Consider the following 20,675-nt stretch of genomic DNA (forward strand, 5'->3'; position numbering starts at 1 on the left):
TAGTTGTGTTTTCTGCAGAATTAGAATTATTATTGATCATACCTTTGCATGTGAAGATTCTCCGTTTCCTGGGTCACTGTATGTTCAGCAGTTGCATGTGTACATCGAGTCCAGTTGTAGACATCATACAACTCCCGAACATACTTTTATAGTTTTACATTAGATTTAGCCCAATTTAAAAGTGGAATGTCCTTATTATTGTTTACAACAATCCATAAATAATGTTATTTTTAATCAATAAAGTCAGTAGATAGGCAATGAAACATCAGTCTAAGCAGGAATCTATTCCTCATGTAGGAGGTGGTACAAACATATTGGCCAATAGTAAAGTGAAATGGTGTATTACTAATGCAACATACTGGTTTTGAATGACAAGCAACACCACAAACCAGTGTTGTTAGCTCTTCTCTTAAAACAGTGTAATGATTGACTTTACACATATTTTTCCATTCCCCGCCCGGGGCCGAGCAGCCAATGGCAGCTCGGAGGTACTATTTAAGAAGCGGCATGTTCAAGGGGGCTCAGATATCAGCGCTCTACGCGCAACAGGACGCACGGGACAATTTCTCAGGAGAAATACTTCACAGGCTCTTCTTCCGCCGCGTCAGCTCGGTTCCATTCATTGTTAACGGTATTTTCTCGAACAGGAAAAGGTTGTGAGAGAAATGAAAGCGTGGCGAGTCGGGTTCTTGGACTTTCTGGTGTTGATCGCAGCTGTGCACAATGTGACGTCTCTCGAAGAGGAGCTCGCCGACTCTATTTTTGGTGAGTTGCCAGTTCCACCTCATCCACTTTTACGCACAACGGCAGTAGTTTAAAGAGTTTAAAGTTTAAAACAGGACCGGAGGGTTTGATAAAAGCGTGTGTGTGTGTGTGTGTGCGTGTGTGTGTTTGTGTGTGAGTGTGAGTGAGTGTGTGTGTGTGTGAGTGTCAGTGAAACTGAGAATAAGTTTAACGGTTTATGAGACTAGAGAGTACTATACGTCACGTGTCTATGACTAAACCTGTCTTTGTGCGTCTTGGCACACACCCAACTTTCCTCTGGCTGTTAGATGTCTGTATGAAAAATACAATAAGAATATCCATGTGCTGAAAACATCCAGGCAACTTAATGATCAAATGATTAACAGGAAGTGGAAACATACTCTTTTATGTTTACAACATGGTCCCTAAACATCTCCAAGCCCTGTAAATGTCTCTGTGGTTCCTACGTCCACCCCCACTCTGTAATCCAGCACAACAGTTGAATTGAGTCAGCTGACTGTGTCAGGACCACTGAAATTTGGGCAGATTATAGTCGGTGAGGTGGCAGGAACAAAGCTGGGAGAAGGTGGTTTCTATGGAGCTCGGTCTGACCAAGTGAATCCCTGTAACCCCTGAGAACTGATCTGGTCTAAGGTAGAAGCTCATTTACTGAGGGGCCCCGAGGGGCTGGAGCTTATTGGAAACAGTCACTCAGTCGGCTTGTCAGGCATCTCCAAACTCCCAGAACGTTAGATCCGATTCACACATCTGACAAAAACACCAGCTGCACACAGGAAGCTCTTATGTCTTCCCTTAATGGTTTAAAATAACAAACATGAACCATAACTTTCTTGTCTTTCAGGTAACTTCCTCGAGCCTCTGAATGACCTCTTCAACCACAAAGATGACAGCAATCAGACTGTGGCCAAATTCTCCCTCCGCAAACCATCCCATCCCGACGATGACCTGTGCTACATTGTTCCTGGAAAGCCTGAGTCCCTGGCAGCCTGCACCTTCAACAGCACCGCCAAAACCTTTCTAGTAATCCACGGATGGACGGTGAGTGGAGATGCTTTAGCCTGTTGTGACCTGCCCTGGTCTTTAAAACCCCAGAGGGCTTTGTTCACAAACACCTGTGACGGGTTTAGTGTGTCATTATTTCACCAAATTCTGGTCCCACGATGTCTTGCCAAATGCACCAGACTAAATTTCTTGTCATGCAACAACATGTTGTAGTTAATACTAGAGAAGAAGGTGGCTTTGATTTGACAATACACATCATAGAAGCTAAATCTACCTGGACCTCCAAGAATTTTATTGTTATCAGCATCATAACACATTGTAAATTCAGTGTTTTATGTGTCATTTCAACAGTTGAGTGGTATGTTTGAAAGCTGGGTGGAAAAGTTGGTGTTAGCGCTGTATGAGCGAGAACAGACGGCCAACGTCATCGTAGTGGACTGGCTCAGCTCGGCACAGAACCACTATGTGGTCGCAGCTCAGAAGACCAAAGCAGTGGGGCAGGAGATCGCTCGCTTCATCGACTGGATCGAGGTCAGTGGGAGCAAGTGTTCACTTCCATATCCATTTTGAGGAGTAGATGTTTTTTTATCACCTCTTATTAAAAGGGACATTTTTTAAAAACACTCTCTCTGACACAAAATGACATGTAGCAATGACTGCTTAAAATGTCTAACTGTAAACTTGTAACTGTGAAAATGAAAGGGAACATTTGTCTCAAAGATTTCCCTTATTATTTTAGAATACCACCAACATGCCTCTGGAGAACATCCACCTGATTGGCTACAGCCTCGGAGCCCATGTAGCAGGATTTGCTGGCAGCCATGCAACCAATAAAGTCGGAAGAATAACTGGTAAAATGAATAGAAGACTCAGACACCTTACATTGTGTGATCTATTAATTTAGTTAATGGTAATAAGTGAATAAAGTGAACTGACTGATGATTGGTTAATTCTATGTCTGCAGGTCTGGACCCAGCTGGTCCTGACTTTGAGGGGGAGCACGCCCACAGGCGCCTGTCCCCAGATGATGCTTACTTCGTGGACGTCCTCCACACCTTCACACGGGGCTCACTGGGTCTCAGCATCGGCATCGAGCAGCCTGTCGGCCACGTGGACATTTACCCCAACGGTGGCAGCTTCCAGCCGGGCTGCAACCTCAGGGGCGCCCTTGAGAAGATTGCTAACTTTGGGATGCTCGGTGAGGATAACTTCAAATTGAACAGTCAAAGGCAGTCAGAACGCTTATGTGTCTGTTGTGTTCTTTAAGAAGCACACGTTTAAATCCCCTTTGTTCTTCCCCTCGCAGCGATCACGGATGCAGTCAAGTGTGAACACGAGCGCTCGGTCCACCTGTTCATCGACTCCCTGCTGAATAAGGAGGATGCTGCCAAGGCCTATAGATGCGGCAGCAGCGACATGTTCAACCGCGGCATGTGTCTCAACTGCCGCAAAAACCGCTGCAACACGGTGGGCTACGACATCAGCAAGGTCCGCAAGGCGCGCAGCGTTCACATGTACACCAAAACACGGGCGTCCATGCCTTTCAGAGGTCAGTGGACTTCAGCATTAGAAATGTGTTGTGTCAACTCATCATTGGTGTCACATACAAACTACTGCACTGTTTCCTCACTTGCTCCAGTCAAGTTACCTGATTGTATTGTATTGTAAAAACAAGATCCAATGGCTACTTCTATAAACACTTCAGCTATTTTCAAATTCATTCTTCCTGGGTCGTGTAGACCGTAATGGTTGAACCAAAATGAAATGGTCTGGTCTACTGAGGATTTCCAACATCGGCATCACCATCTTGTCCTGCCCCTATCGCTGTCGCCTAGCAACAGAGCAGCAGTTGGACATGATGAGAAAGTTTTAATGCCCCTTGGTGTTTTAACATGTGTACAGTCAGCTGTTGGGTTGAGTTGAAGTATGATACTACAGTGTCTGATGCCTCGTCGCTTGACGTTGCCATTACCGCTTTTAAAAAACGGTTCGTCACTTGTTGGCTGCATTTGAAGCAGTCTACGAAACAGGACAGTGTAGTCGCGTCGCTGTGATGCAATTGAACTGAGACACACCATCTTTACCCAATTTCATACATTCATATACATCAGTTGATCAAGATGCATGAATTATTCAGTGGGAATTGGTGGAAAATGTCAATAACAATGTTGCAATATTAAAGATAATTATAGATGGATGCATGGAAATTCGCTCAGCAGTTTTTGCAGAGTCCATCTGAAATTCAAACAAACCAACAGACAAACAACCAGGGGTAAAAACATAACCTTATTGACAGAGGTGAAAAAAGCTTGTGTTCAAATAATAGAAGTGTTAAAAATAATGTAAAGAGTTTCTATGCTTGGTGGAGTTTCAAATCCTGACTGCAGTTGCTGCGGATCTCTTGCAAATTACTTTTGCTAAACTGATGAATTTGGAACATCTCACAGCTTCAGTAATCTACCTGCATGTTTAAAGTTTCCCACATGTTCTCTCGCTCTGCAGTTTACCACTACCAGCTGAAGATCCACTTCTCCAGTAAGGTGAACCGCTCAGAGATGGAGCCTTCGCTCACTGTCTCGCTGTACGGAGCCAAAGGAGAGGCTGAAAACCTGGAGCTTAAACTGTGAGTTTAAAAACCTTTTATAAAACAGAATTACACAACAGGGACTTGTATCTTACGAGTTATGTGCTATTTTGTAACAGTTGCAAAGTAGCTTAAGAACCATTGGACAACCAACCATTAACTGTTACACAGCCACTGTTTGTATTATAGTCTATGGAGCTAAGATCAATAAAACATCATCAAGAGCTTGATGTAACATTTGTCTCTGTTTGTTTGTGGCAGAAAAGAGAAATTAGCGACAAATAAGACACATTCATTCCTGCTGGTGACAGAGAAGGACATCGGGGACCTGTTGATGCTGAAGTTCAAATGGGAGGAGACAAACGGCTGGTCGGCCTCCAGCATGTTGAAGATGGTTTCCTCTTGGTGGTCCGGCAACTCTGACAGCGCGAACATGGAGGTTCACAAGATCCGAATTAGAACTGGAGAGACCCAGCAAAAGTAAGTGGAGTAAAACAGGAAAAAAATACCTGTTAGGAACTCCATATATTTATGTTTATATATATATAACTGATTCATGAATTTCCTCCTCAGGATAGTGTTCTGTGTAAAAGACCCTGAAGCACAGAGCTTAACACAGGAGGTCACATTTGTTAAATGTAAGGATTCGTGGAGGACAATCCCCAAAAGGTGAGTTAGACTCAGTGTTTACTCTACATTATTACCATTACTATTAATGAAAGATGAATAACATTAAACTTTGTCTCTGTCTGTAGAGTAACTCTGGAGAACCACTGACTTTGAAGAAAAGATCCAACTGTTGAAAACTCTCTGGTTCTTTTTTTAAGCACTTAGAAAATAATAATATAAATAATAAGAGGTTATTTAAAACAACGTGTATGTAAATTACCGTGTAATATTCTCTAACATCATTGTTATACTTTGTTTGTTGTACAAAAAGTAAATGCCTTCGGTAGAGATGGGTTATTCAGTCAGATTATAGTGACTCTTCAAAGTCTTCTGTGAGACGCAAGAGTCCTGATGACTGTACATACCATAATCGTTCTGGAGGTACAAATGTCCTATTGTGTAAAATACCTCTAGTTACATTTTAAGTCTATAACAAGCACTGTGAAGAATAATGTCCCCCAGACGTCTGTCGCCTCTTAAGAGGAGAGGAAAATAATGTTAAATGTGAATTTCTTAAGGTGTTTTATGCAATAGGTTATTTATTACCCAATGGATTATCCAACAGAAGCATTCACCACTGTGGCTCTCAGCACGAACCGTGACTGTGGGACCTGGATCAGTGTGCCTTACTGGAAACAGTCGCTAGAAGTACGCTTGTCTCTTAACTTGGCGCTTTCTTGCTGTTTTTATTGTACAAACGTACAATGCCCAACATCCTCAAACACACTTTTTTTTTTACTGCTGCAACTCTGCAGGAAGACGTTACTCGAAAGCTGTTACCTCAAAGAAATGCCTGACATTTTGTCGGCATTTTTCTATGATTGTGTCTAAACCTTTTGAGGTATGTGGTGTGACGTAGAGGCTGTGGTTAATCCCAAGCCACTTTTACGCAGCCAGTTCAAACTGCAAATAAAAGGTACAAACACAGAAATGGGGGGATTATTGTTCCACCTCTAAGCCTCTAAACACTGGCATGCTTTTTAAATATTATACTGCAATATTAGGGGGTCTTCTGAACTGCAATGTAGCACACTCTATAAAAGGGGCTTCAGTGTTGTGACTTTGTTTTGCTGCCTTGGTTCCTTCTGTGCTAAATATTTCTCCAATATTAACTATTAAATTTCCTATAAGAAATATTTAAACCTCAGTTTTTTAGAGATCGGTACTGTAAACATTGTGATTTCATTTCCACCTACTTTTAAAAAGAGGAGATGTTTCACTTTTGCACTGAAAACATTCAACGACATTGTACAGTAAATTTAGTGTAAATACCATAATAATAATGATAATGGGGGTTTGGTTTTGTAGTATGGAACACTGTTAGTTATATGTTTTCACCATTGGAAGAAGTTATTCTGTAAAGTATGTATTTCTACAATCTTTTGTACCAAATGTAAATATTCGCTGTGCTATATAAAGTCTTTAATAAACCAAATCTGCCACCTGAGAGGTCGTTCTGAGCCTGACATTTTATTTTAATGCTACAGCAGTGAAATGATGACAAGCTTTGTTTCATCCTCAATTGAATCAGCAACGATGCCATTGTTATGACTTTTTAACGTATTATCGAAGTCAAATGTGTCTTTGATGCAAAACATTTTGACAATTTAAACTGTGATACACATCTGTTTTTGATATAAAGGTTGTAGGAACTGTTAAAATTCATAGATTTGAGTTTTCTTCGTGTAGTTGCAGGTGTGACACCACATGCATGTTGACTGTGTCAACGTGACCCAAGAGATAGAATGAATCAGGTTATTTGTGCAAAATCCAAAGACAGCATTAGATTCATCTCACAATGTGGTTTGTAGCTATAACAGTTAAATCATTTGTGTTCACATTCTTTACCTAAATAAAAAATAATACTACAATAACAGTGAAATTACCCCAAAAAAGTCCCACAGTAAATATTTTATCAAAGTAGAGCAGCATTGTTTGTACATTTTTTAAATGACAGTTGAAGTCTAGTGGCTCCCAATTGGAGATAAGAATAAAACAAATACAAAATTAGAAAACCTTTTCTATGGTCTTTATTGTTTTTGTGGAACCTTGAGTCAAGTTAAAGTAGAAATCACTCAATAATAAAACCTTTATTGACTCATAGACATCAGCAAATGTGTTTTTTATGTTATTATGTTTAAATGATTTAATGAAAGGCAAATTTAAGAACTAAGTCATTCTTAATTATAGCTTTCAAATACAATTTCTTTAGTGGTAAGTGAAAAATTACTAATGAGTGAGGTTTAAACGTCTTTGGGTTTTCTGGTTCGACTCTTCTGGACCAACAACCTGACTCTTAAATCCATCTGCTCACCTTGTCACATCATCTGTATATCTCTAAGTTCCTGTTACCTGTTAGAACTTTTTGTCTGTTCCTCTATGTCCATCTGTCTGACTAGCATGATTGTCATTATTCAATCAATCAAAGGTTCCTGAACCTGCCTTATGACTGTCAGCCATGGAGCGAGCAGTGGCTTTATTAAAAAATGTGTTATATGACTTGAAGAGGAAGAGGAAGTTCATAGCCGGGGGTACAAAGATGCTGCTCTATGTCATCCGGAGGAATGTCCTCTGAGCCTTTGCTAAGGAATCTGTCCGGGGGCTAAGGACTTCCTTCGTAGCCCTGATGCCCAGCCTGTCTCTCATTCCGCTAGCGTCTGGTTTACTAGCCTCTAACCTTCACCTAAATTGGCGGGCACCAGGCCTGCTAGCCTCCAACTTGCACTTTAGGGCTGTTGCACACTACAGCCAAATCGATTTTTGACCCGACTTGCCCCTTCCGACAATCAGTGTGAGGGGTTTACGAAACATTTTCAATGGCACTGGTTGTGACCTCACCCCCTCCTTCCAAACATGAAGCAGAACCTGTGGCAGCCTTCAGTTGTCATAAGAACTCAAGAGGTGTTTAGTTTGTCCAGTTTGGGCTACTGTTAAAAACATGGCCGCCTCCATAAAGAGGACCCACTCCTGATGTAAGTATAATGCATTTAAATACAAAGGGTCCATTCTAGGGTAAAGAAAACAACTATTTGCACAATTTAGATGATTACACACTTGGGAAAACAACACTGGGATTATTTTATATTCAAAGTCTGCCAATAGATCCCTTTCACCCAAATCTTACACACTGAACCTTTAAGTTACTTGATTGTCTGCCAACCCTGCTAGACATCATGTCAGCCAGCACTTAAACCAGGCATTTCTATCAGCGCCTTGTCCGACCAACAGTTAGTCTCAATGTGACCTATGTGCCTGCTACCTCCTTCTTGTCTGTACTTACCTGCTTGTCCATCATTCAGACTGTAAACCTGATGCTGCCTGTGTTCTGCTCCTCCTTGCTTGTGGTACCATCACTATCACTCATTAAGATGATAAACACAGTGTTGCTTTATTACCTCATCAGCGCATTTTCCATATTCAAACACACAATGTAAATGTCAGTACTCGGGCTCTGTAGAGATCCACCAACTGGTAATCTTATCGTCCTGTGACCATATTAAAAATATCTGCGACAGACAGCTGGATGTTCATCGAGGCTGAAATTAGCACTCAAGTTCACACAAAGCCGCAAGGACATAGCAAGCTAAAACGAGTTCCACCAGTCTTTGTCAGGACAGTTGGCTTTAAATCACTGTAGGTGAACTGGTGGGGTATGTTTTACCTCTAATGCCCGACTGTGCCACAGCAACAGTAGCGTTTTCCACAACACATGGATGGCACGGTAGAATGTTGAAATGGGAACAAAGTGACACAAGGAAAAGAACTGATGCATAATGATGTTGAAAAATAGTTAACCAAACAGAGCGAGGGGCGTTGAGCTGTCGGTTCTTCACAAGTCACTCGCACACTGCTCACTGTTGCAGATATGGAACAAAGTTGAAAAAAGGATCTCCTCAATGTGGCCTTGACAATTTTAAATCCCTTATGACTGAAACTAAGTGACTTTGTGCGTCATCCTGAGAATAGTTGTCTCCCCAGAGGTGAGAGAGATCAGAAGTTAGAGGTTACTCCGGGTCGCTGGTGTTGAGGGGGCGGCCGCAGAGGCAGACGGTGCAGCCCATCACTCCGGACAGAGTCAGGATAGCCAGCAGGATGGCCCACCAATGAGCCTGCAGAGACACATACATGATATTGTCTTTTCAATGTGGTTTATTGTATATTTCTCAGCCACACATTAGTCAAATTATTTACAAAAGTATCCAGTTTTTAATCCCATTGCATTAGCATCAGTACGTCTTCCACTTACTGAACCTGCAGCTGGAATTAATAAGAAATGCAACCAATGACTTTGAGTTTATCACTTCAGCTCCAAACAACTGTTTTCACAGAGGAATGTTGTAATGATAACAACCTTCACAGTGTAGGATCATAAGACTAAATATTGAATTATTTCATGCAGTTATTTCTATAAAATGTATTTAATACTATTGCTTTTCTTTTCATACTGTTCTGTTATTTGTGTGCAGCAATGCTTAATACAATTAGTAGTAACAAGTAACGAGTTCGGTTTGAGCTCATTTTACAACTCATTTCTATAAAATACAATAAAAGGAGAAATAAAGAAAATTCCATGTCCATGTTATACAACACAGCGAGAAGGGTTTGGTGAAATAAAACGGTGGCTCGTGAAGCGAAGGCTCGTTTCTGCCTCGAGTCATGGCTGATGCTTGCATTTAAACACACGTGAACATTCCTGATTCTCCGTGCTGTCGTGAGAAACTAAAGCTCAAAGGCAGCTTGGCTGAAGCATTAAAGACATCTGAACGACATGACGGGAAATTTAACAAACACACTGAGCTGAGGATGCGACCTCTGGCAAACATCGGCTGCTTCTTTGCAAAGACAATTTCCTCAGCTAGAACATGAGGCCATTTTTAACCACACAATAGAAATGTGGAAACCTTAGTCTGACCTGATGTTCAGGTCATTTAAGTCATGCAGTAGCTTGAGGTCCAAACCTATAGTGTTAATACAAGAGGACCTGATTGAGAGGATTAACAGTTTTAATGTTCATCAAATATGTTTTGAAATAGTAATTGATTAAAATATCCCATTTTGTTTGTTTTTAATGTGAGTTACACAAAAAAATTGAAGTTCCGACGGTTTTCAAGCATTAGCTCACATTAGTCACCATGAGCTACTGGTTACACCACACTAAGAAAGGTTGTACCAGCAAAACCACTGACTGTATTATATTGGTGTTAAAGTCTGCCTCACTGCCAGTTTGTGTTTCCTGTTTTATTTTGAAATGACTGTCCTGATGTGTCTATTGTGATTTTCCCCTCTTACTCACTTGGCATTTAGGACCCTTTGTATTTATAACCTTGTGTTTCCCCTTTTCAGTTGTCAGTTGTTACACTTAGTCACTGTGAGCTCCATGGCCTGGTTCTTTGTGTTTCTTCCTGTATCATCGATATGTTGACCTTTGTCATCTGATTGCAGGACTTAGTTCAGCCTTTGTTTCTTGTTTTAGCAAATCAGAGAACTACATCTGCCATTGGTCTTGTTTCCTGTGTTCATGGCACTGACGGTTTTATGATGGTTGATTAAAAGTGCATTTCATTGCTTAAGACTGGATAGAAAGCTCTTTCAAGCACATCCAAGTGCTGATGCTACGACATGACAAACTTAAACAGTTCATTGTAGTTTGGTTTGTGTTATGAGATCTTCAACCTTCCTCACTTCATATCCGCTAAATGTGTTATCAAGGCGAATCATAGTAAATGTTCACCTTCATCCACTCTCCTATGTCATCGAAGTCATCAAAACGGAGAAAGGAGTTTTTCAGTCTTGCGATGGGGCCATCGGCATCCAGCAGGCGACACACGTGTAATCTATCGCAGTATCCTTGGTTTCCAGAGCACGGGGCGCCACCAACCAGCGGCAACGATTTAGTCTGGAAGTGACGAGACAGCACGGAGGAGGTGGTGCTGGCACATGTCTCGGGCTTATCTGCCATGGACAGAGAGAAAAGATAATTACAACACAAGAGTGCGTATCATGTTGCAATCTACCGTCAACAAGTAGTTAGGGTCCCTTTGTGTTGAATTTGAGAACTTCTGATGTGTGACATTCATAAATCCTATCAAAACACCCGATTCTATGTATGTGACCATCGCGGCAGATGGGTTGGCTTGAAGTGCTTGTGATGTCATCTAATGGAAAACAATAATGTGCGAGTGTAACCTCAGTACAAATTGACACAGGCTGATTTGTTGGGCCACAAAGTGTAAACACATTCCTCAGTATTGGAGCACACATGGGCCCTGTGGTTACCGGGCTGCTGGCAGCACATGTGGCATTTCTCTCTCATGGAGTCTCCAGGACAGTCACACTGCTGCAGACTGTGCTTCACACACACAGACTCGGCACACACCTGCAGGTATGACCACAGACACAGATACGTTCAGGAGAGATTGATCTAAGTTACGCTCTTAAATCTTCTGACTTGATATTCACTTTGTTAGATGAAACAACTCACAAGTTTAAAGAGCCTGCTTATTTATATTCTACATGGAAATGACTGAAAACCAATGGTACAAACCCATATATAAAATCTTTAACCCACGTTTAAAACCTCAGGGTGGTCAGTACATTGTGACATCACTAGTGGGCGTGGTTACATTTACACTTCTGACCACGCCCAAATTAAATAAATATAAATAAACACTGCTTTTCAGCTCGTTGATAAATTACTCTTCAGCTCATTAATAAGACAAAATAATGCCTCATGAAAATATCATAAAATATATCTGTCCTGTTTACATTTAAAATATTGATATATTGCAGCACCTGTTTTATCAAGCTAAAGTTGTACAAACTGTTTATTATTTATCCAGATTTTTCAGAATGTGGCAGTTTAATCTCTGGCAACAGTTTTCGACATAGGAAATCTGCCTCACAAATATGTTTTCAATTTACTTAATGAGATGATATGAGTATTAGTCATTTGAAACCTTTTTGTTATTAATTTGGACATCGTAAAAAAACTCCTTCTAATTCAGCAATGTTTATGAATGATTACATTCAAGTCATTTCCAGTAATAGTTTTCCATGTTCTTGCATCAGTTTATTAGAGGTCAGCACGTCCAGCAGCTCTGGAGTAACATCATGTGATGAAGCCATATTTACAGCTGCAGAGGACACTTTGTCATAGTTAACTACCGAGAAAATTTAGTTAAGATGAAACACACATTGCCTTGATCAATAATGGATCCAATGCGATGTTGTAATAGTAGACTTGTTTACGAATATGGTGGATGGTAAATCAGCCCCCTCACCCCATTCATGCAGACGCGCGTCTTGTAGCTGCAGACGGTGAGGTTTTCCTTGGCTAACGGTTCGGGGCAGAGCGGGGAGAGGCCTGAACACTCACTCTCTCTCAGACAGTCCGTCTCGTTATCACAGATCTGACCGGCCGGCTTAAAACCACAGTCCTGAGCACAGCACAGGCCCTGACTCGGACTGATGGATGGACGAGAGAAAAGACATCACACACATACGGTCAGGGCAGCAGCTACTCGTTAAAACCACATATAAACCCGACAGAGACAGAACTAGAAAGAAGTAGAGACAAAACAGTTGAGAAGAAAAAGGTTGGAAATGATATCCTTGGAGCCAGAGTCATTGATGGAGAAGTTTTGGCTTCACTTTTGTCAAATTGTGCATCTTTATGTACAGTTTATGGTCTGAAGGCAGATGTTGCATATTATTGGGATCTTCTTCGGTGAAGTTTCACACACACTTTCATGTTGTGTATAAATGATCGTGCACGTTACCTGCAGACTTTACCAGGCTTAAGGCGACACTGGACTCCGATACGCTCTTTAGCGCTGTAGCAGCAGAGGTCTGTGTGGTTGTGACCGACATCACACTCCTCACCTTTCTCCACAATCTGGTTGCCACAGATGGGCTGATCACTGACTGGCCAAAAGCAGAGTAAACATACAGATAAACACAAACAGCAGGTGTATTCATGTATACAAACACACACACACACACACACACACACACACACACACACACACACACACACACACACACACACACACACACACACACACACACACACACACACACACTGAAAGTCAAGACAAACGATTTACAGTGACTAATGATCCGTGTAAACATTTGGACCAAATCTGCACATGCAAAACCACGTCCTCAGAACTTATTCCTCCTCACCCACAAAGCAGTCGTCCTTCTTCAGCTTGAGGATCTTGCTGATGTGTGTGATGCTGCAGTGGGAGAGTTTTACGTTGTTTTCACGCACCTCGTCTGTGGCCTGAGGGAACATCAGGTACCTGCCTTTACCACCGCTGGAGCCAAGGCCCCCACAGTTAGAGCCCTCATCGTGCTGAAACACAGACAAAATAACAGAAAGTACCTGTGAACGCTCAGGCTTTCTTGATATTTCTGTTTTTGGATACAGAGTAAATTAATTGTTTTGGAAATTTCCTTTCACAGTGCTCAGCTGCAGACGGAAACGGTGGGGAAAACTATTTGTTTTACTCACTATTCTGCAGTTTTCACATATAGATTTTACTCCCATTATTATTTCAGAATCCTGGTATATGTCATTGCGGACAGTTAATGTTTGTTAATCTTTGTTATACTTATAACAGAAGATTGATGGATGGTCAAAGAAATACTAGGATAGAAAACTGTAACAATAATAAATAGTGCAAAAAGTAGTAAAACGATATTAATATAATATAATAATTAATATTAATGCAGCCTATATAGTATCAGCAGTATTTTAGTAGTATTCTGTACAAAGTGGCTTGTGTTGACTGTGTGTGTGTGTGTTTGTCCTGTGCTTCGATGTCATTTTAATTTCTTCTTTAATCTTCTTTAAATCTCATGTTTTGGCTTGTACTGATTGTGACTTGTGTTGAGCATCTATCTTATTTATGTTCCTATGAAAAATTCAAACTGTTTAAAAATGTATCAGTCATTAGATTAAAAATAATTAACTATCTATTTTGATAACTGATTAACAGTTTTGTGTTAGTTGCCAGTTTAACTGTTTTTGACTTTAATCTTTAACCTTAGAAACCAACTGATCCACAGTGCACAGTTTTTAAAGCCATAGCACAGATCCACAGTTGCAAAGGGAAAGTAGGCCAAAGGCTAAAGCAGCTCTTTACCCAGAATTCATTCTGCTTCACTGCCCGCCCTTTTCACTGTCCGGTCACATATCTCAGGTGAAACCCGCTCTTATAATCTCTTCATGTGCTTCCTCCAACCAGTCCGGCCTGGAAACAATGAGACACGCCTGTCACAGGAGCACAGGCACCAGGCCGGAGCAGGAGAACTTATTGTGGCCTGCAGGGTCTGACACAGCAGAACGAATCTGCTCTGGAACAGCTCTCAGCACCCTGTGGTCCGTGAGAGTGTGAATAACAGAGAGCAGGGGGACAAAGGACAGGGAGGTGCTGCTGGCACTTTGGGCAGTGGGAGAAAGGTTGCAGGTGTTTGTGTCACACAGAGACAGGTGCATGCATCTGTGTGAATACATAAACAGGGGGGGACGTTGCAAGGGCTTTCATGCAAAAACATACCAGAGAATAACTGTGGATAAATCTGAGGTTCCTTATTTCAGATCATCCACATCAGTGACTGGTTCACACACACACATGTCCAGCTGCAGAGCCAACAGCCGTGTTTGTGAGAATACGTGAGGTAAGTTTCATTCGTCACGTTGAATTGTTGTTCAGCACATAACCCACACAGCCTCATGTAGAACTAACATGTGTTTGAATTACCGCTGAGTGAGGCCCTGAGAGGGATTCAGGGTTAAACTGGCCAAAGGTTAACAAACATTTGAAATACTACACTGAGCTCCACTGATGTACAAATGAGGCGACGGAAACAGTTTTTCGATCAGAGAACATATTTTGCATCATCCACATTTTCTCTTTTCTCTTTTCTGATACTTATAGTGATTTTATTTTGAAGGTTAGTACCTCCTCAAAGGAAGTTAGGTTTTTATCTGCTTGTCTTTTAGTGGGATTGCACAAAAACTACCCCTGATGCATTACCACAGAACTTGGTGGATCATGTGGTGTGGGTCAGGAAAGAACCCATTACATTTTAGTGCGTGTCAAGGATTTTTTTTCACTTCAACATTTTCTTTGATTCCCCAGAGAATCATTAATGGATCAAAATGAAAAGAAAATCTGGATCTAGTGAATTTAAATGGGATTTCACAAGGGGACTGTTGGGCTTTGGCGGAGATGCCGTTCTAGTTCTAATATGTTTTTTCAATGTTGCTACTTCCGCTGTCTCGTACATGAAGAGTACCAGGTGCTGTTTTAACTGTTTCGGCCCTTATGAGGTCGACATCGGGCTGAGTCATAATATGCCTGACTAAATAAAGCTTTTTCATATGTTTTCTGTTCTCTCTGTTTCAAACAGAGCCTGATGAGCGACTTTGTTTGTCTACTGTTTGTTTTTATGCGTTAACTGCAGAATATGTGACGCACGAGTGTGGAGACTGAGAAGAAGCTGGACTAACTAACACCAGTATTATAATAAATTGATTTTTCACCGTGCCCCACACTAGCCTGCAGCACCTACAACATCCACAAAGCAGCATGATATTGTATACAATTACACTACTAATGATATGTCCTGGTCTTAATGCACAACAATCTCAATCCATAATCCATGGTAAAACTTTTCGTTTCAGTAGCTTTAAACAGTAAAACAACTGCAGCTGAACCCAAAACGTTAAATCTGAGCCTCATTACTCCAGTTTTTGTTGGAGTTGGTGTAAAATCTAAAGACTTCTTTTATTACATCCAAGTTAAATGAATGTAGGGCACAGAAGGAAATGTGGTCATTTACCAGTGAAATCACCATGGTTGTTTTAATGTCGTCCCACAGTTGTTCCATTATTCCCTGTCTGAGAGGCAGTGCCTGGAAATTATCTCACAGAGTCCCTCATTCCCACAAATATAAACTACAAATCTAATAGAATATAACATTTTGGACGTCTTAATTCTTGAAAATGCATCCTCTTCTGTTTTTTTATCTTAAGCCTGGCCATTTCAACTTCACATCGTCGTTTATTTCTGTGTATTCTTAAAACTAAAACCGTCAGGTGCATGTCAGGGGTTCGTTGTGTGCACTGCAGTGTTTGGTTTGATTTGACTGACTGAACGTGGACTGTGTGAATCAGGCAGATGAAGGTGAAGAGGTTGTAGGACGGCGACTGACCGGAGATCCCAGGCTGTGGCCGAGTTCATGAGCGAGGGTCAGCTGGACGAGTCGAGAGGGCAGGAACCGTCCGTAGTTCTGCACTGTGACCAGTCCTGTGTTCAGGGTGGACATCCCTCCGTTATGCAGCGTGGTTTGTTTTGAACATATTCCTCCCCAGTTACCTGAATGACACAGAAGATAAACATAGAGCTATCAGGTTGTGTCTTTTATGACCTGTCACTGTGTATGGGGGAGCAATTTAGTTTTACTGCTATCTAGTCTGCATCTAATAATGGAAAAGGTCTAATTCTAATGTGTCCTTTTCTGTTCAACTTAGTTTATGTGTTGTATTTGCTATAATTCACAGCAGGTGTTGCATCTTAAAAAGAAGAAAAGAATAACATCGTTTCACCTTGACTGCGAAGTTGACAGCTCACGAAGCCATTGCACATGTTTTCAAACATATGTTTTAGTTTTCCTCTGCATGTTTGTCAGTTAGCAGGATCATGCACAAACTACCAAATGGATTCCCACGTGTGGTGTTGGTCAGGAGAGAACCCATAAAATCTTGGGGTGGATCGGATTAGGGGGAGAATCCAGGAATTGTTTTTAACATTGTGGGATAAGGTTTTTTTCTTTGACAGTTTCTCTGATTTCTCTGAGAAGCTTCATGGTTCCTCATGAAGACAATTATACAAATTTAGGTGATATTTATGAGTGTGAGCAATTTGTTGCAGATCCAATTAAAGATCTGGTGGATTTACAGTAAATGTGGTTTTGTGGACTGTATTCAAATCCTAGTCTCACATTTGATCACATTCCAGTTTCTATTGCAACAAATGTGACGACCCTGCAGACTCAACAGAGACACAATAGAAATGGAAGCTGTTCACCTCATTAATAACAAATATTTAGCTTACATTTATTATAAATTAACCTAAACTACCTATTGTCACTCTGTAGTACAGTATGGTTTCATAATTGACAGTGAGCTACTGTAAATGCCTTAAACCAACAGCGCAGTGTTATTGACCTGTGAGGCCCCTGGGTCTGTGGGGGGGGGGGGGGGGGGGGGGGGGGCTGCTGAACTCCTCTAGTTTCACATCAAAGCCTCCACAGCCATTTTGTCTCTGATGGACTCCTTTACCTTTCGGTTTACATAATGTCCCTGACAGCAATTTCCCACAATTCCAAACAGCTGCATGGCCACGTTCACATGGACGGCTGGGCTGTGATATCTTTATGCAACACCTCTTACACAATGAGGTCAGCAGCACCACCACCATTTTGGGGGGAGGTTGGGGGTGGGTTCGGCTTGTGAAGTCCACGTCTGTTCCGTATAGCCAATGCTGTTTCAGAGAAATCTGAGTTCACCATGTGTCATTGAGGACTGTGGGAATCAGTCACGGGCATCTGGATCTCTCACTGGCATGTTTTTGTTACACGGTGGGCGTCGGGGTGACGTCCAGGAGCAGTGAAGGACGCTTAGAGGTCGAAAAACACAAAACAAAAGTGCCCCCTATCTCTGGTGTTGTAGAAACAATGAGGGAAGCGTGAGGGTCAGAAGGCAACATTTCAAGTGAAGGAGCCTGGGAGCAACATTACTGTAACCTGAGATTCTTTAAAATCTCTGTATTTGATACCACATGATGGCTTGTGTCAGAAATAGGAAAACACTGAGATTTGTAAGCTTTAATGCAAAGCGTAGTGGAAAATAGGATTTATCGTTATTAATGGAGCCTCTCACTGTAAAAATCCAAAAGACAGTGATTTAATACCCCAAAACTGCCAAGCAATATTCCCCAGGCCACTTTCATCAAGAATTCTGGAGGCATTTCTCCAGCATTCCCTGCTTTTGACCTAAAATGGCCCCCCTGGTGGGCTTTTCAAGGAGCTGGGTTTCCTAGAAAGAGGACTTCTCTGGAAGTCTGTGCTGTGGTTTTTGGCAGCAGGAGCAGAGAGGGCCTGTGAATTCATCCCCTCCTCCTCCTCCTCCTCCGCCTCCTCCTGCTTGTCTTTGCCGCGGAAAGGAGCCGTAATGAAAGACGCCTATTATTAGCTCGCAGGATAAACACGGTCGCTCGAAACAAACAATCCTGTGGATCACTTGCACCTGATGCGCACACACTCTAAACAAATCTCTTTCACACGGTTTATTATGGACAAACAAACAATAGCGAAGGCGCAGTCTTTCCTTGCATAAACACACGGGGGGAGTCCGAGTGTCCCAGTCTCAACTTTAACAGCAAAAACAGACGAGGCGATCGCTCGGACCACTAATAACACCGCTCACACTTCTCAGAAAACTACAGACAGTCGCAGGTACATAATCTAACAACATCCTGTGACTTCACTGCTCTCTTCCTCTCCAGAGTTCACTGACCTTCAAGCTGAAAACTCCAGTGGGATTTTTCCACGTATTTTAACTTTTCAAAGAAAACAAAAGACGTAATGTGTCTGGAATGAATCACACATCATATTTAACCTGGGTCTTATTCTTTGTGTGTGTCACTGATGGGGCTGGGCAATAAAACAATATCAGTAATCATCCCAATATGTTTCTCATCAACAGCAATAAACCAAAAGTCCAGTATGTATCAATATATTTTTATGCATTGCGCAAACACAGTGAGGAGGTATAACGAATTATCTGCCTCAGATTTGTAAAGTGTTTTGCTGTTTTGCAACTGTTTAACTTTCTCTTCTCATAAAGAAGAGTTTAAAACCATAACCTTCACGCAAGTCTTTAAACTTAACTGAAATAATAACTTTACTTTTATACTGATAATTATCAATATCAACTGATGTGAAAAATGTATCACAATTACATTTTTGGCCATATGACCCACTCACTGGTAACAGTTAGGATATTATTTTAATCAAAGTATAGAAACTCTTCATCAGAGTAATGTTAATATTGAAAACACTTATTTATAAAAAAAATACATTTAAAATGTGGATCAAAATCACAGTTGATATCATTTTAAGATTCAAAAATACAGATTTGTCGATAATTTACGAGATACATTTTACAACATTTGCAATAGACAGCTTGGGGAATAACTTTTTTTCCAGAGACAGACTTTCCAAACTGTCTGAAATCGGATAGATTGCGTTAATGTTCTAACAGAGGTTGCAAAACTGTTGCTTCTTCCAAACGTTTACCCAATGGGTCCTATCCTATCATAAGTGATGGATTACACTTGGATGGTAAGAGTTGTGAAAATACAAAAGAAAAACTTTGTCACAGAAACCTGGACAATAAAGCAAGTCCTGGTGCCACATTCCTCCAAGACTGAGAGGTTCTGAAAGGTTTCACTGTTTTACCAGCAGCAATAGATAAACTCCAGCCAAGAGAAACGCACACAAGACAATCACAGCCCAGACTCTTCTTGTTTGTGGTTCTCTGTGATGGAACGAGCTGCCAGATGCAGAAATCAGAGCAGAGGCCAGAACCAGAACCTTTTGAAGACTCATCTCATCTGAGAGCGGCTCCTTTCCCAACACCTCCCACAGCCTAACCTGTATAACTAATCTGCACTTCCTAACCTGATCTTCTACACTTAATGAGCAGGCACAACGCCAGTGAGGCATACAAAAACCAACATTCACGGTGACTTTTGTTTTATTGAATTCTTTTTGAGGATCCAAAGCTCACACTGACATGACAGTGATTCCAGCCAGTGGTGTAAAAGCCCCTCAACAATACAAAACACATTGTGTGGAAAATTACTGTCTGTCGCTCAATTAGTCACAGGAGGGGAAGGAATTTTCCTGGTCGAAATCTGGAGACGTTTGACCCCCAACCCCCCAACCATCCAATGACGTATGAACACACGACTTGGAGAGGGCCGTGGAGGAGTCCGCTGTGATTGATGGGGTTGTGTGTGTATGTGTATGTGTGTCTGCATGCTTGTGCATGATACACCCTGCTGTAGCTGAGGAGGCATCAGGGTCTGGGAGTTTAAGGTGTAGTGGTTGAAAATCTTCCATTACCCAAGACCACTGATGACCTGGTGATAAGTGGGAGAGTGAGACGCTGGAGTTTTCATGGAGGTCAAACATCATCCACGTTTACTGCTCGGCTGTTTCTTTTGGTCGGTCACATGACTGAGAAGTCACAACAATGTCACTGCTACTATGAATCCACTGTGTGTGTGAGTTCCTCACATAAGCTGTTACCATGGCAATCACGCTGTGGAATGCAGTCACCGATCCTCACTAAGACGTCTGGGTGTGGTGTGTATGTGTCCCATTTATGTATGTGTGTGTGTGTGTGTGTGTGTGTGTGTGTGTGTGTGTGTGTGTGTGTGTGTGTGTCAAAGGTTCAGAGCACCCTAATCACATGTCATTTTGGTGGTCTGCTCGCACGCCCCTCTGTTCAGCCAATCAAAAGCCCCCTATGAGACAATGTCCTAGAGACAAGCAAGAAGAACCTCCCACCACAACA

At 41.6% G+C, this 20,675-nt stretch overlaps 2 protein-coding genes across 4 annotated transcripts in view; one reads left to right on the forward strand and one right to left on the reverse strand.

Moving 5' to 3' along the window:
- The first annotated feature begins 513 nt into the window (after nt 1–513).
- Nucleotides 514–6,467, forward strand: LOC117760400 (lipoprotein lipase). The gene is made up of 10 exons (XM_034583404.1): nt 514–765; nt 1,607–1,803; nt 2,119–2,298; nt 2,507–2,618; nt 2,732–2,965; nt 3,074–3,316; nt 4,270–4,390; nt 4,613–4,831; nt 4,925–5,020; nt 5,107–6,467. Exons 1-10 carry the CDS (start codon nt 666–668, stop codon nt 5,126–5,128), a joined length of 1,524 nt encoding a protein of 507 aa, XP_034439295.1. The 5' UTR covers nt 514–665; the 3' UTR covers nt 5,129–6,467.
- Nucleotides 6,468–8,042: 1,575 nt separating this feature from the next.
- si:ch1073-396h14.1 (disintegrin and metalloproteinase domain-containing protein 10) overlaps nt 8,043–20,675 on the reverse strand; it is a 29,067-nt gene continuing 16,434 nt past the window's right edge. For all 3 annotated transcript variants that reach the window (XM_034583849.1, XM_034583847.1, XM_034583848.1), the window contains exons 9-15: nt 16,244–16,407; nt 13,205–13,376; nt 12,799–12,943; nt 12,301–12,484; nt 11,297–11,396; nt 10,752–10,972; nt 8,043–9,129 (exon numbers count right to left, since the gene is read on the reverse strand). In XM_034583849.1, the coding sequence (XP_034439740.1) occupies nt 9,025–9,129; nt 10,752–10,972; nt 11,297–11,396; nt 12,301–12,484; nt 12,799–12,943; nt 13,205–13,376; nt 16,244–16,407 (1,091 nt within the window). In that variant the 3' untranslated portion in view covers nt 8,043–9,024. The remainder of the gene's footprint in view (nt 9,130–10,751; nt 10,973–11,296; nt 11,397–12,300; nt 12,485–12,798; nt 12,944–13,204; nt 13,377–16,243; nt 16,408–20,675) is intronic.

The sequence above is a fragment of the Hippoglossus hippoglossus genome, chromosome 4 (assembly GCF_009819705.1).
Source record: "Hippoglossus hippoglossus isolate fHipHip1 chromosome 4, fHipHip1.pri, whole genome shotgun sequence".
Classification (NCBI taxonomy): domain Eukaryota; kingdom Metazoa; phylum Chordata; class Actinopteri; order Pleuronectiformes; family Pleuronectidae; genus Hippoglossus; species Hippoglossus hippoglossus.

Bases quoted from the DNA above. Each gene is read 5' to 3' on its own strand.
- LOC117760400 (XM_034583404.1), top strand. From the start codon at position 666: ATGAAAGCGTGGCGAGTCGGGTTCTTGGACTTTCTGGTGTTGATCGCA. The intron at 4,832-4,924 runs GTAAGTGGAGTA...TTTCCTCCTCAG, and splicing joins ACTGGAGAGACCCAGCAAAA to GATAGTGTTCTGTGTAAAAG. The intron at 5,021-5,106 runs GTGAGTTAGACT...CTCTGTCTGTAG, and splicing joins TGGAGGACAATCCCCAAAAG to AGTAACTCTGGAGAACCACT.